The sequence below is a fragment of the Zootoca vivipara genome, chromosome 14, assembly GCF_963506605.1.
Source record: "Zootoca vivipara chromosome 14, rZooViv1.1, whole genome shotgun sequence".
In the NCBI taxonomy this organism is placed as follows: Eukaryota; Metazoa; Chordata; class Lepidosauria; order Squamata; family Lacertidae; genus Zootoca; species Zootoca vivipara.
Window position 1 is genome coordinate 43,066,920 of NC_083289.1, and position 14,832 is coordinate 43,081,751.

Here is a 14,832-nt window from a genome sequence, read left to right on the forward strand (position 1 = left end):
TGAATTGGCCTACTCTTGAGTAGAACTTAGTTGGCTACAACTCAATAGTTCTACTCTTGCATATGACTTTTTTTTGGAGATCACCCAGGGTTATTAAGGTTTTCAATTTATGGTCACTTGTCAGATGGGACTATTTTTCAAAGAGTCTACTATAAACAATGATGCAAAAGCTGGCGACCCGTGACAGAATCTTTATCATGTCACTCAATTATTGCTACCTGTTCAAGCTTTCTAAATCTAATGTGCTGCGGTGGTCGAAGTAATTTAACGGAAGGTGTATTTATTCAGGTAGGTAGCCGTGTTGGTCTGGTATCTGAAGAAGTGTGTATGCACATGAAAGCTTATACCCAGAATAAACTTAGTTGGTCTCTAAGGTTCCACTGGACAATTTTTTAATTTGTTTATTTATATATAATTGTTAGACTAAGAATAGGTGCTAATTTAATGCTTATAAGAGCTCCCTCTCCATATTTAGCATTTATGTTTACAATATGCGTGCTTAAACACAGTGGTCCCTCGACTTACGAATTTAATCCGTTCCGAATGCACATTCGTAGGTCGAAAAGTTTGTAAGTCAAAAAAAGCGGTTTCCCATAGGAATGCATTGGAAACGGAAAAATTTGTAAGTCGAGTAAACCGCATCAAAAATTCGTAAGTCGAGAAAACCCCATCTAAACCGCAACAGTTTTCCTTTCGGGTGTCGAAATCAACGTAAGCGTGCGGCCATTTTTTTTTCATTCGCAACTCAAAATTTCGCAAGTCAAGTACTTCGTAAGTTGAGGGACCACTGTATATATAATGCACTTTGTTCTGCATTTTGGTAATACAATCAGCAACATCTATGGAAGGAAAAGCTCTCTTGAGCTGCTACTGCTGCAACACACCAAACAGAAGAGCCTTCTCAGCCGAGATACTGCTGCTAGCCCCAAAACAAACATACTTCCTCATAAGCTTGTACCAAGCCAGGAGTTTTAAATTTTTTAAGAGCAGGATGCAGGTTCTTGGAACACGGCATTATGAACTGAGAGCTGTTCTCCATTCAACGAGAAACAAGAACTCACCTAATGCCGTACTAAAAAACGTGGCCACGGGAAGGATTGCTGCCAACCTCTCTGGACTAATTATTCAAATGTTAATTATTTAAGTAGGCGCTGGGTGTCCTAGGCCCTGTTTAAAACGGCACAAATGGCTAGCAAATTCATTACTGCACCAGGCTCTTGTTATGTACAGGTCTTGTTCTTGGGTTGATTTAATATCTGCATTACCAAGAAGTGACATTATTATCTGCACACTGCATACAGTTTTGTAATGCCATCAACCCTCTCTACTTTGGAAGCCTCGTGTTGCCACTGCTTATTTTAATTCACTGCCACTGAGACCACTTCAAGAAAACGAGCACCGTTAAATCATTTTAGAAAATATTTATTTTGAAAAAGTTCGCTCTGTACAAATTTGAACTGTAACATTCTCAACACTGAAAGTTTTTTTTTTATATAAAAAATGCTAACATGGACCCAAATAAAAGCCATTTCTTCACCCCCTTTCTTTTAAATTACAAAGGTCAAAACTAAAAATGTTTCCTTGAGAAGCTACTTAATGATACACATTTAAAGATGGCAAAGCTCAAGAAATAACCAGCTTATCTTATACTTTCTGACTTGTGTTGCACTGGTTCCATCAAAATATGCAACTTAATGGATGACAAATTCACTTTTACAGTGCTCCTTCTACACAGAAGTAAGCCTCTAAACTAGGTTTCAGAAATGGGTCCATCTGTACAATGCACAGCAACAGTTAGGGAGAAAACCAGCACAATTTGATCATTTCTCACCCCATAGTGACCCAAAAAGAGCAATCGCCCCCTCTATACATTTTGTTACAAAACCACTGTACAAAACCACTGCGATGCACACATATTTCTGACTGCATTCATTCCAGCAGTCTTTGCACCAACCGGAAGGTAAACAACAAAGAAAACACTTTTTATAAAATGAAAAACAGGAACGTCACGCAGGAAGACCCACAACGTGTGGATACGAATTCCTTTAAAGTGTTCTTGAAATAAAACAAAAAGTTTGAACAAGTAGGCCTGCAGCTTCTGAGCCACAAGCACATCCTCGCGGCAGCACGAAGCAGGAGATGGTTCACTGCGCTGTTCCGAGTCTTCTCTCCCCGAGCCACTTCAAAGGAGCGATCCTTGGACAATAAGCATGCAAAAATGACTTCGAGGGGCGAAGAGGCGGCGGTACTTCTGTAAACATGATCACACCAAAGACTGATGAAAAGGCGGGGTCAGGACGGGTGGAGATGTAGTGGCAAAGCAAGGCATGGTTCACAAAGAAGTGTCCACATTTCCCCACCCTTCTCCCCACCGCAGCTGCAGGCCACAAGAACTTCACGCTGCCGAGTCAGAGCCAGGGGTGCCAGGCGGGATCCATGCGGCAGAGGTTGTCCAGGCTGTTTGCCGCAGCAACCAGGGTGTTAACTTTGCTCTCCCCCCCTTCGAACTGAGCCAGGTTATGCAGGCGAGTCATGATGGCGGTCACGGCTTTCTGAACCAGCGAAACCAGCTGCTGGCTGTCCATGTTCTCCGGCTGCCCTGCTGCCGAGAGCGGGGAGGAAGTATCCTCTTGGGTCTTCTTGTGCCAAGCAATTATTTCGTCCCGCAACACAGTCTTCAGGATGCCATCAACCTACGAGGATCGGGGAGGGAGGGAGCGAAAATAATTATGTCTAACTAGGAGGGACTGTCAAGGGACTTGGCCAAACTGCAAGGAAAACGTACCGTTGCAGTGCTTTGCGCAATAAACCTTAGCAACAACAACAAAACTCTTTACAGTGGCATGTTCAGACAACTGCAGCCTAGAGTGAGCTGTGTTATTAAAGGCTATGCATTTGATGTTTCCTTCTAGAACCATTTGTGACAGCTTACTTTTGGCTGTGCCCACCTTATGGAACTCCTTTGCCCCAGGATGCGTGGCTCTCTCCCCCCCCCCACTGTATTTCCCTCCTGTTTATTGAAGCCCTTTTCAAACTCAGGCAGCTTTTATTTTATCAGGCAGACAATTTTTTTACTCAAAAAAACCCCCCACTTCTGACCCTTGTCTCTTTTGTAGTTGTTCCGTACTCTTTCCACAAAACTGCAATTTCTGTGTTTTGTAAGCGAGCCCTGAACAGAAGAGGCAGAATATAAATGCTCCGATCGATCCGAAAAACCCGAGCCTTTAACTTCAGAAAAACCCAATGCTTCTATAATTTTGATCCTCCCCACTTTTGTTTTGGGCTGTTTGCCCCCCCCCATGCCCCCTTGCATTTAAGAAGTTAAGAGAGGATTTAGCACAACTGCAGGTTGAGTCTTTAGATGCCTAATTAGTGAAATCACACAGGCGTACCACCTGAGTTCTTCGTGTGTCACGTGGCGGGTTTGGTGTAACGCGGCGACTGCAAATTTGCCACCCAGCTGCGAGGAGATGCTTCAACTTGGTGAAGTGTTAGAATTTTAAAAGGAAATAAGCCCATTCCTTGAGCAAACTGTACCCTGCCAAGAGCCAAACTCCATCAAAACCACTATATATCATGAGATTCCTTTCCCACTTAACAAGCTGCCAAGACAGATTCCTATTTGCGACATTATTCGGGGGGGAAAGCTAAACAATGTTGCTGATTTGCAACCCGCGCCACCGTTCTCAGCCTTGCAGACACCAGCATTGTCGCTGGAACGCTGTGGCAACTGCTGAGGCACGTTAATTTCAACCCAACAGGCCAGGCTGAGAGCAGAATTACTGTCCGCTTTGTAGCGCTCTGCCCAAGAAAGAGGACCGCACAGGAATCAGCTAGGCTTTTTACGGATCTGCTGTGAGACGTGGGAAAGTTAATTCATTCTCTAATAGTCTGGAAAATCCCCCCCCCGCCCCCCAAATAGGGTCAAACCAGAGAAGCTCTTTTCAGACGTGCTTCAGCTCAGTGCACAATCTACTGTGGTGATTCAGAAAGGGCAGGTGGGTGGGTGGGGGGGACACAAATCTGTAGGATGCAGGTTATCATCTGTGAGCCGAGTTCTAGGGACATCCATAGGATCAAGTTCATGTATCTGCACGTTACATTTTCAAAACGATCATAAGTAGCTACTCTATAAAAAGTGGGGGGGGGGACAGTTACTAGGAGCGCAGGCATTTTCGCTATAATGTACTGCCGTGGAAGTGGGGCCAATTCAATGGAGGAATGCAAAGCCAGGCCTATTATTTATTTATAAAAAGCTCATATTATGCTTATATGAGATTTCTGCCCGGAGGAGGAGAGGCCAGCGTGGAGCTACATGTTAAACTAGAGAATACTTTAGTTTCTCAGTGAAAAGGAAACGAGAGCATTATCAGAAGAGCAGTGGCAGTGGGTCATAAACTCTTTCCCCACCAGTCGGTTCTCCCCTACCCTCACACATCTCCGCTTCCTTTGATAGGTTTATTTATGGTTTCTATGCCAAAGAGGCAGCGGCGGAGGAAGCCGCTTGGTGCCTGGGGTGGAGCACACAGGGGCGGGGTGACGGTGGGGTGAGGCGAGGCGCACTGTGGAGCCTCCGGAGTCTGCCTGCCTCCTCCCACTCAGCCACCCTACAGCTGGGGGAGGGGAGGCAGTGGATGGTCCATTTGAGCAGCGCAGAGCGCCCAAGCCACCGTGTCTCCCCCAGGAGAGACTTGTGGCTCGGGTGCGCTGCAGGCCCCGCGGTGAGCGCCGCCTGGCATTTTGTCACCCCCCCCCCCTCAGTGGTGACACCCGGGGCAGCCTGCACCCCCCTTTCTCCGCCCCTGCAAAGAGGCAGGGGATAGAGAAAGCAAAGAAGAAAAGCCAGGTAGGAAGATCGGATGGCTTTCACAGAGGATGAAAGCTAAGGAGTCTAATTCAATTCTTTGGTATTTAAACACACAAAACTCCCACCCGCACCTGTACGTACCTTAAAGTTTGGTTGTGCGAAACAGCGAGCGACTGCAATCATAGATGCAGTGAGTGGACCAGAAACGCCAATAGTAGTGAGGAACTCAGAAATGTTTGGCGTGAGTCGAAACGGGACGGGGCGGTTGGCGTCAAGATCCCCCGTAGCATCATTGATATCAAAACGGAAGTATGCCACATTCAGTTTGCCAGTATCCTAGAGATTTTTTTTTAAAGACACACATATAAACCGTAAGTATGGAAATCAGAAGAAAAACAAAAAGCTATCCAAAACTGATTGTACCCATGCAAATCTGAACGACATCCCTTGCATTCAAGTTGTAAATGGGGGAAAGAATAAGCATAAGCTCTTCCAAAGGCATGTTTACGTTAGCAGGCTCCTGCTCAGGCAATATGAGCACAGACAACGCTTAACAAGAATTGCAGACATGTACACTATTCCTTATTAGCAGGGGTATAAATATGACAGACAAAAACATCCTCAATAAAGTATCAATCTTGAATAAAGGGCTAGTAGAGGATCTGGGGCAGGGAAAAATATTGTTCCTATAATGTATTACATAGAGGGGAACAGGGGTCTCCTAGCAACTCTCAGCAGCTTTAACAAACTACACTTCCCAGGATTCTCTGGGGGAAGCCATGGCTGCTTAAAGTGGTATGATGCTGCTTTAAATGTACCGTGCAGATGAGGCCATAAATATAAAGTGGGATATAAATCTACTAAGCGAAAAAAGCAATCAAAACAACAATTGTGAGGTGCCTTAGTAACCCATACGGATGAAAAGACAGGTCTATTTGTGTTGTCATATATATTACGCAAGTTGCCCCCAGATGCTGAAGGGAATCACGTGATGATTATGCAACCTGCAAAGTAGTCCCAGTGCATACCTGAGCTATTTGCAGCATCTCAGGGTTAAGTCTGTTCAAATGGAAGACAAATTCTGCAAACCCGATCAGTGCCAACTGGATGGTGAACATCTTCCGGAAGGTCCAGTAATCGGTGGCGTTTGGGAAGGTGTGCAAAGCCCACTCTTTCAGCATGCTCCGCGGCACCATGTTGCCCTGCACCTCTTTCAGAATATCACGGAGAACCTAGAACGGGGGAGGGAGAGGAAAGCCATCAGGATCATGTATTTCTGTAAGGTTTCAAACAACTTCAAAGGAGCCTTTGCAACTATAATTAAGCACTTAAGACTGCAGCTATTGGGACGGACAGATTTACATCGGTTGACAACAGAAGAAACACATTATGTATTTATTTATTCCAGGTTAATTTAAATCCTTAGAGTTGTGTATCATGTTACACTTGCACGCGAAGCTACTTCAAGAAGCAGCTCCCTTTAACCATTTTGGGGTGGGGTGTTGGGTTTTTTTTTAAAGCAACACCTTCATTTAATGAAAGCTGAAAGCAAAATGATAAGTCTTATGAATATTTTAGCACATTATTTTCTTTTTTTAAAAAATCGGGCTTTTAAGTAAGCCCACAAAAGTTATAGTCTGCAGGGTTTTTTTTCCTTTTTAACTAGCCTGGTTTGAGAGCAGCAGCCTGAATTTCTAAGCTGGCTGCCTCGTCTGTCGTGGAAACAAAACTGCTTAAAAATGCCAAAAACCTGTCTTCCAGCAAGTGAAGGAAGGATCCTTTCTCTATCAGTCCTCTGTGCTTTCCTTCCTCTGGATTTTCTTCCGGCGTGGAAATCAAAGGAGTCCCTCCCATGCCAACCTGCTCATTTTGCCTGCATGGAATTCCTTACGGCCCGTGGTGAAGCGGCAAGTTCTTAAACCCAAGCCTGAATGAAATGTGTTTTAGGATGCACAGTACTTGGGAGGTAAAATAAAGTGCAGACCTTCTCTTTATAGAAATGAAAAGATAAAATGGTAACCCAGAATATTGCATTTGGGCAATATTGAATCAGTGGCAATAGATGCCGCTGGGTTTCGAGAGAGGGAGTGTGTACTGTAGGAGCTCAATAAGCCAACAGTTAAAACTGTGGAGTCTGTGACACTGTCCAGGGGCACAATATGAAGAAACCTTGCTGAACCAAGGAGGTCTAGCTTATTCCTAGACGAAAGGAAATACCACCCATGATATCAGACTGGGCTGCACACCCACGAGGCCTTTATCCCAGCAGAAGGAAGGTGTAATAGGCACTGAATGATACTGTATTACTGTTCATTTCATTCAAATTGGGCTGTATAGCTAACCCATGTGATGGAATTGTATCATGCAATGTAGGCAAGATTTAAGACCCGCAAGCAGAAGTGGGTAGGATGATAAGAGACTGGTGCACCCATAATTACTTCAAACCAAACTTTTATCCATCTAGCATGACTACATCCAGCTTTGCAACTAAAGCAGTGGCAAGGAACCTGTGGTCTTCCAGAGGTTGCCAGGCTACAACTTCCACAATCCCTCACCGGTAGCCATGTTGGGTAGGGCTGATGGGAGCTGAGCAACAGCTGAAGGGCCAGAGGCTCCCCAAACCCACTATAGTGTGGGCTTTGGTTTCCATGGGCAGCCTCTGAACCTCTTAGGCCAGGGGGTCCCAAACTAAGGCCCATGGGCCGGATGCGGCCCAATCGCCTTCTCAATCCAACCCACAGACGGTCCGGGAATCAGCATGTTTTTACATGAGTAGAATGTGTTGTTTTATTTGAAATGCATCTCTGGGTTATTTGTGGGGCATAGGAATTCATTCACTATTTTTTCCCCAAAATATAGTCTGGCCCCCCCACAAGGTCTGAGGGACAGCGGACCGGCCCCCTGCTGAAAAAGTTTGCTGACCAAAAGTTTGCATGGCACAGATGTTGTTATGCACGTTCAACCACCGAGAGGCAAGCCTATCTTTCCACAGTCTGCACAGGGCCTGGTATGCTCTGGCTGCAATCAACATCCGCTTCAAGCATCTGAGTAGTAATGTTACCACACTTTCCGCAGCCAAGTTGTGCCTCCCATGTAAACATCTGTGGACTACCTCCATATTTAATTACTTACAGCGTGGACTGGGCTAATTAATTAGAAGGAGAAAATAAAGTGGGGACCTGCTCCGCTGCACTAGAAAAGAACGATAATCACACTTGCTTAAATTAAATTACTCAGAGAGAGAGAGAGAGAAACTAAATTTCCACAACCAGAAGGGAAGAGCCTCAAAAAAGAAAACAGGAGAGAAAGACAGATGTTCCATGTCACTTAATTTTATTTTATGCTGTGCAAGGAATGAAAGGTTGTTTATTACAGACACAACTTTCAAGACACAACACACCTGGAACTGCATCAATTTCAATGGGAAGAAAGAGGACAGCACAATGCTTAATTATATGTGTTAAGACTTTTAAAATAACTATTTATTATTATAAATGGGCAAGGGTGATAACGGAATACTAAGCCTTAATTACACCACTTCAGGGGGATTTAAACTGTGTCTTAGTTGGCCTAGGAAAATAAAATGACAGATATCGGATAGGTTTTTTTTAAATCCAAATGGGAAAAAGCTTCCCTTTTTCATTTTTGAAAAGAGAGAATGGTGGAGAGACCAGTCTATGGACTGAAACACAAAACAGTGAGAGCAGGGCTTTCTGTGTGTCTGGAGCAACTAATACACATTACATCCTTAACAGCTTTGTATTGTTAAGTCACATTATCAGGAAGCTGTCTACGTTGATCTGCAGGGGTGACCCAGGGTCTCATATAAAGGGGCTTCCCTATCATCTGCTACCTGACCCTTTTTTAAAAAATGGAGATATAAAGGATTAGATCTGGGACCTACTGTGGGCAACACATATGCTCTATAAGTGAGCTATGATTCCTCTCCATTGCAGAACCAAAGCAGAGGAACAGTGGCCCAAGGTAACATGGTGAGTTCACGGAATAACTTCTCAATGAAGCAAGTTTCTCCTTAAGTACTGTTTGGATTAGGGATGGTGAACCTGTGGTACTCTGAAAGCTGTTGAGACTTCGGCTCCCATCACCCCTAGCCAAGATGACCAATGGTGAGAAGTGATGGGAGCTGTAGTCTAACAGCATCTGCAGCACCACGGGCCCATCCAGTCCAGCATCTTGTTTTCACATTGGTCAGCCAGATGGCCATAGAAATCCTGCAAGCAGGACCTGAGCATAACCACACTCTCCCCCTCCTATGGTTTTCAGCAGCTGGTATAAGGAAGCATAATGCCATCATTGACCGTGGAGATGGAACATGGTCATCATGGTTAGTAGTCATGGATAGTTTTATCTTCCAGAAATATGTTTGATCCTCTTTTAAGCCCATCCAAGTTGATGGCCATCACTGCCTCTTGTGGCTCTGACAAGCAAAACAACCCACAGCTGCCTAACAAAACTTCTTTGTTGCATATCTTGTCCTTTTCTGGTCATAATTACGCTCTATTAATCATACAAGGTAGAGAGGTAACAAGGCTCTTTTGAGGGTTTGTGTTTTCGGAGCGTTGCCACAAAATTAATGCAATGCAGGTGCCCGCTCAGTCCTCTGGCAGATCTACTTTGAAATATTGTTTTGCCGATAAAAAGAAGGGGGTGGGAGAGAGTGCAAGAGAGGGGGGGGTGAGACGAGATGGATGCATCAAACACGAGGCAAGGGAAGCAAAGGGATGCGAAGAACAGGCCTGGCGCAGAGCGCATCTTAACGCATTCGTCACAGATTACGATACCTGATGGCTGGCCTGGGTCCCTCGCGCTTGGACGGTTGCCAGTCTGTCATAGTAGCGAGAAATCGGGCTGTCGTGCTCAATCCCCTTCTTGGCGCAGCGCTGCTTGTAGATCTCCACGAGGGAGAGAGATGAAGGATTGTCTTCGACCAGGCGCATCTGTGGAGAGACCGCCACGACTCGGGGGACTGGAGAGAAAGGGCCAGGAGAGGAGGAGGGAAATGTAAACTTAATGTCCTGAAGGATCACAGCGAACAAGCCCAACACATTATTTTTCCTCCTTCCCCAGGACATCCGTAACCATCAGGCCTTGTCCTTGCTTTTAAAGCTCTCCCGAGGACTCTCCAGCCTCCATTTCTGCTCTTCTCTCCCGAGACATGCAAATCCATAACCTCTCTGCTTTTCCTACCATCCTCAGCTTCTCAAAGGCTTGCCTGTTGCTTGGGAGCCTGCTGCTCCTCTCCGGTGCTGGTTGTAAGCCTCCCAGAGGCACCTGGATGGCCACTGTGAGAAGAGGATGATGGACCGGACCAGCCAAGGCTTTTCTTATGTTCTTAGAAGACATCGCCCATTCAGCTTGGTGCTAACGCCAAAGTTGCATGTTTGGTCCCCATATGGGACAGCTGCATAGTCCTGCATTGCAGGGGGTTTTTGACCCTCAGGATCCCTTCCAGCTCTAAAACTCTACGATTCTTGTGTCTCTTTGGAGGAAGAGTGGGGGGGGGAACAGGACCCCTCCCTTGAGAGAGACCTGGACTGGCAGAGGTGGCACTGAATCCAGTCACCCCCACCCTAAGACCAGGGGTCTCCACACCAATTGGCTGGGATCCTGGCCAGGTCTCTCTCTCACACACATGCCCATCACCCCCCAAGCTGCAGCAGCAGAGAAAATGGCCAGCAAGGCCTCCTGTCGAAGCGCCTGGCCTAGCTAGACGTGAGGCTACTTTGCAGGAGAGTAAAGTACATCAGGCACTTACAGGGTTTGGGACTTGACAGAGACCCTGGAAGGGATGGAGCCTCTATAGAAGTTTCCCAAAGGCTGATGAGATGCTTTACAGCTGCAGCGAAAGCTCCCTCAGAGCTTCAAGCCTTCCTGAACTGCGGAAACTGACACCGTCCCTCCTCAAAACTTTGGCCGCGATATTAAGCTGATTAATCGGTCCGATTAAATTGACTGGAAACATTTCAACAGACCTATAAAAGCTCCCCTCATTAAAATCAGTCAGCAGAGTTTAAAGCATTTAAAATGATTTAATACAAAAAGACAGTCTCTTCTGTTTGTGAGGAAAGGGGGGGAGAATGCCTCTCCTAAAAGGACAAAAGCTGCAACACATGCATGCGCTGCTTAGCACAAGGGTGGGGAAACCTCTGTCCCTCCAGTCAACGTTCCCAATGGCCACAGGTGATGGGCGCTGTAGTTGAACAACATCTGGAGTTACAGGTTTGGAGGGAGGGACACCTTTTAAAAAGAACTTTTGGGCTTTCCCCCTCATATGCAAATGTCTGTAGGTTTAATAATCAACCAACCAACCATTTAACTGAGTAAGAGATTAACCCAAAACTTAAACCTTCCCTGTGAAACCTTTGTGTAACCCTTTTGGCTAGCTGAAACCCAAGTTTAACTGCATATAATAACTGCATTTGCTCACATTAGTCCCTTGTTGTCTTTGCCAAGGTCAAAAATCCAGATGTTCAAATGGTCCCTCAGATGCGGCCATGGTAAAATTCCTGGCTAGGGCTAGGAGGAGTTGGCTCATGTGTTCCTCCACCTTGCCATAGGACAGGGGTTAGGAACCTCTCACTCGCAGGCCAAATCTGGCCCAGCAAAGGTCTCAATTTGCCCCACAAGCTGTTTTCCCCAAACCACTTGCAGCTGCCCCACACCCAATGTCATACATGGTGTCAGGTGTGGGGCAAGTAGAGATGTGGCTGGATCAACTGCACAACCGGGTTCCCTGTGGGGAACTTGATCGTGAAGCCGATCCTGCAGAAAGCAGTTTTAAAGGCACGACCAATCAAGCCTGCTGGATTGGTCATGTCGACTGAGATTTCCCTGGGGAGCTTGGTTGTGGAACTGATCCCTGGAGAAAGAAGCTTTGCCAGCCTTGCACCAGAAGATAACAGCAGTGGATTGATAGGTGGGTTGTCAAAATTGGCTAATGGCGGTAGGTAACAATAAATAGGTGGCCTGCTGGGTTCCCTACCAGTTGCAGGATCTGGCCATAAAGGTTCCCCAGCCAATGTTGGACTATTGGAAGCTGCCTTATGCAGAGTCAAATCATCAATCCATCTAGCCAACTACTGTTTTTGCAGCCTCTTTCAAGGGTTGCAGACACGAGTCTTTCCCAGCCATACGTTAAGATGAACACCAGGCGCTATCTAGGCACAGGAATCCCTGTTAAAACTTCTCTTTGCTGAAAACCATTCTACAAAGGGGGAACGTTACAACCTTAGACGGGTCAGGACCCCAATATCTTAAGGACTGCCTCTCCCCATACGAACTGACCCGGACCCTGCGTTTCATCATCCAAGACCCTCCTCTATGTCCTCCCTTCCCAAGAGGATTGGAGGGTGGCGGCAGGAGAACGAGCCTTTTCTGTGGTGGCTCCCCGACTGTGGAATGCTCTCCCCAGAGAGGCTTGCCTGGTGCCATCATTACATGTCTTTAAGTGCCAGGCAAAAACATTCCTCTTTACTTGTTAAATGTGGGGGGATGACTGTTATTATGATTATTTTATGAGTATACTTCTATTATTATGCTCCATAAAATAGGTGTTTTTATGTTGTACTCTGCCCTAGGGGTATATAAATCAATCAATCAATCAATCAATCAAACATAATAATAATAATAATAATAATAATAATAATAATAATAATAATAAAACAACAACTTGAGCTTGGGCTCCACCACAGGACTGAAATACCGTGTTCACTTATGGTGCCTCATGAGCAACAAGCACAAGGAGAAAAGGGTTTGCAAGAAGAAGAAGAAGCCTTCTACACCGAAGCAGAATCAGGACTGGTAAAGTATGTAGATATCAGTTCTCCCACTGCCGTGTTGATCGGCCTGAAGTGTGTCAAGTGGCACTCGCCGTCCACTCTCGGCACACTCAAGAGCTCTGCTATGAAAGACAACTCACAAGAAAGAACCATTTGCTTGTACTAGACGCCGGGCCCCACAAAGGCATTTCTGAATGAAGAGCTGTATTACCATGAACAGGATTTCAAGCCTCCCATTGCTACACCACGCCAGCTGCAAATCTGGAGAGTCGTGGGCTACTCGGCTCACTTTTATGTCAGAGACAAGGATAATTTCTGCTCAGATAAAAATCCACCTACTGCTGACACGCTCGCTTTATCCGATTAAGCCGTGAAGCTCAATCTTTCGTTCCAAAAGAAGAAAGCCCAACCCTGGCTCAAAACTATAGGCGGTTCGGGAGAACGGCAGCAACTAGAGAGGAAAGGCCTGGCAAGCAGAGAGGAAGTGACCTTCAGTGACAAGGTTATTCCCGTTTCACTAAGGCTCTGCCTTTAGCTCCGCTTTATACCTGATGCGTCACCCGCCGAAGGCTCTACATTCTGTTCTTATATTCAACCAAGTCGTACTCAGGGAAAATCCACTGAAATTAATGGACCAATGTTCACCATCATGTCCATTCAGTCAAATGGGTTGACTCCCAAGTATGACTAACATTGGATACAATAATTACTGGGACGCACGTGGCGCTGTGGTCTAAACCACTGAGTCTTTTGGGCTTGCCAACTGAAAGGTCGGCAGTTTGAATCCCCATGACAGGGTGAGCTCCCATTGCTCTGTCCCATCTCCTGCCAACCTAGCAGTTCAAAAGCACACAGTGCAAATTGATAAATAGGTACCACTGTGGTGGGAAGGTAAATGGCATTTCCTTGTGCTCTGGTTTCCGTCACGGTGTTCTGTTGCGCCAGAAGCAGTTTAGTCACGCTGGCTACATGACCCGGAAAGCTGTCTACAGACAAACACCGGCTCCCTCGGCCTGAAGCGAGATGAGTGCCGCAACCCCATAGTTGCCTTTGACTGGACTTAACCGTCCAGGGGACCTTCACCTTTTTACAATTATTAGTACGGTAGCAGTAGAACAGGTAAATTGCATCTTACGCTCCTTTTACTTAGAATCATAGAACTGTTGGGACTCCTAGGATCATCTAGTCCAACCCCCTGCAATGCAGGAATCCTTTGTCCAACGTGGGGCTTGAACCTACAACTCTGAGATTAAGAGTCTCATGCTCTGCCATCTGAGCTACATGACTGCGGCTTTGCGCGGTTGCATGGGCCAATGGTCAGAGATGATAGCAGCCGTAGTCCGGCAATATCCGGAGGGCCTGAGGTTCCCCCACTCCTGCCACTGAGGGAGCCTCTCTGCTATGTGGTAGAGGGATCGAGGTGAATGAGCAAAGGTGCACAAATGTTGGCTTGGCTTACAAGCCAGTTCTTACTCGTTTTCACAAGCAACACCCACCCTGGTCTGTGGACAGGTGCAGAGGCCTTTGGAGAGCGCGCAAGACTTCTTAGCTGCACGGAGGGATGGAGAAAAATAGCAGAAAAGGCCCCTGCTGTTCCTTTCCTGCTCCAAACTGCAGCGCAAGCGGAAGCAGACTCCACTTCTCCTTTGAGCAAGCCCTCTGATGAGTGCAAAGGGCTTGGGATGTTGAAGTCTTCTCTTCTCCGGGCCATTAAGAAAGAGCAGGAGAAACTCCCGCTGCTTCTTTTTGTATTCAAACCTCAGCGTGAACGAGAGTCTGGGAAAGGATTCCTTGCATCCTTCCAGCCAGAGGACTGACGGCTGGCGTACCGGGGGACCCTTTGGAACTCAGGACTTGTCTTCTCAACACATCTCGAGGTTGTGCATAACAAAGAGTTATTCAAGACACTTGAAGGTGCACGATCCTTTAGAGCTCCGTGTTTGAAATCCTAGAAACAGCTCGCTGCACCCATACCTACCTGTGAAAAAGAGATGCCTCTTTGTGGTTTCCTTCCTCTTCTCCAAACAGGGGTTGAGGAGGCGAAGGAGCTGTAACACTCGTTCCTCTCTGCGGGACTCTGTCAGGCAAGCGTCGTTCATTACGAGATACGGGTAAATCTTTCCATTATGGCCTCGGATATAGAGTCTTCTGGCTGCAGTGTTATGCTTTTGTACTATTTCCACTCTGGGCATAAACCTATCAAGGGGGTGGGGAAGAGAGAAAGAG

At 46.3% G+C, this 14,832-nt stretch overlaps 1 protein-coding gene across 4 annotated transcripts in view; it reads right to left on the bottom strand.

Annotated features, from left to right (window-relative positions):
• Positions 1 to 1,406: 1,406 nt before the first annotated feature.
• Positions 1,407 to 14,832, bottom strand: part of TRRAP (transformation/transcription domain associated protein) — a 162,280-nt gene continuing 148,854 nt past the window's right edge. For all 4 annotated transcript variants that reach the window (XM_035131728.2, XM_060283007.1, XM_035131726.2 and 1 more), the window contains 5 exons: positions 14,585 to 14,802; positions 9,610 to 9,794; positions 5,836 to 6,039; positions 4,949 to 5,143; positions 1,407 to 2,693 (listed from right to left, as the gene is read on the bottom strand). In XM_035131728.2, coding sequence (XP_034987619.2) covers positions 2,409 to 2,693; positions 4,949 to 5,143; positions 5,836 to 6,039; positions 9,610 to 9,794; positions 14,585 to 14,802 — 1,087 coding nt within the window. In that variant the 3' untranslated portion in view covers positions 1,407 to 2,408. The remainder of the gene's footprint in view (positions 2,694 to 4,948; positions 5,144 to 5,835; positions 6,040 to 9,609; positions 9,795 to 14,584; positions 14,803 to 14,832) is intronic.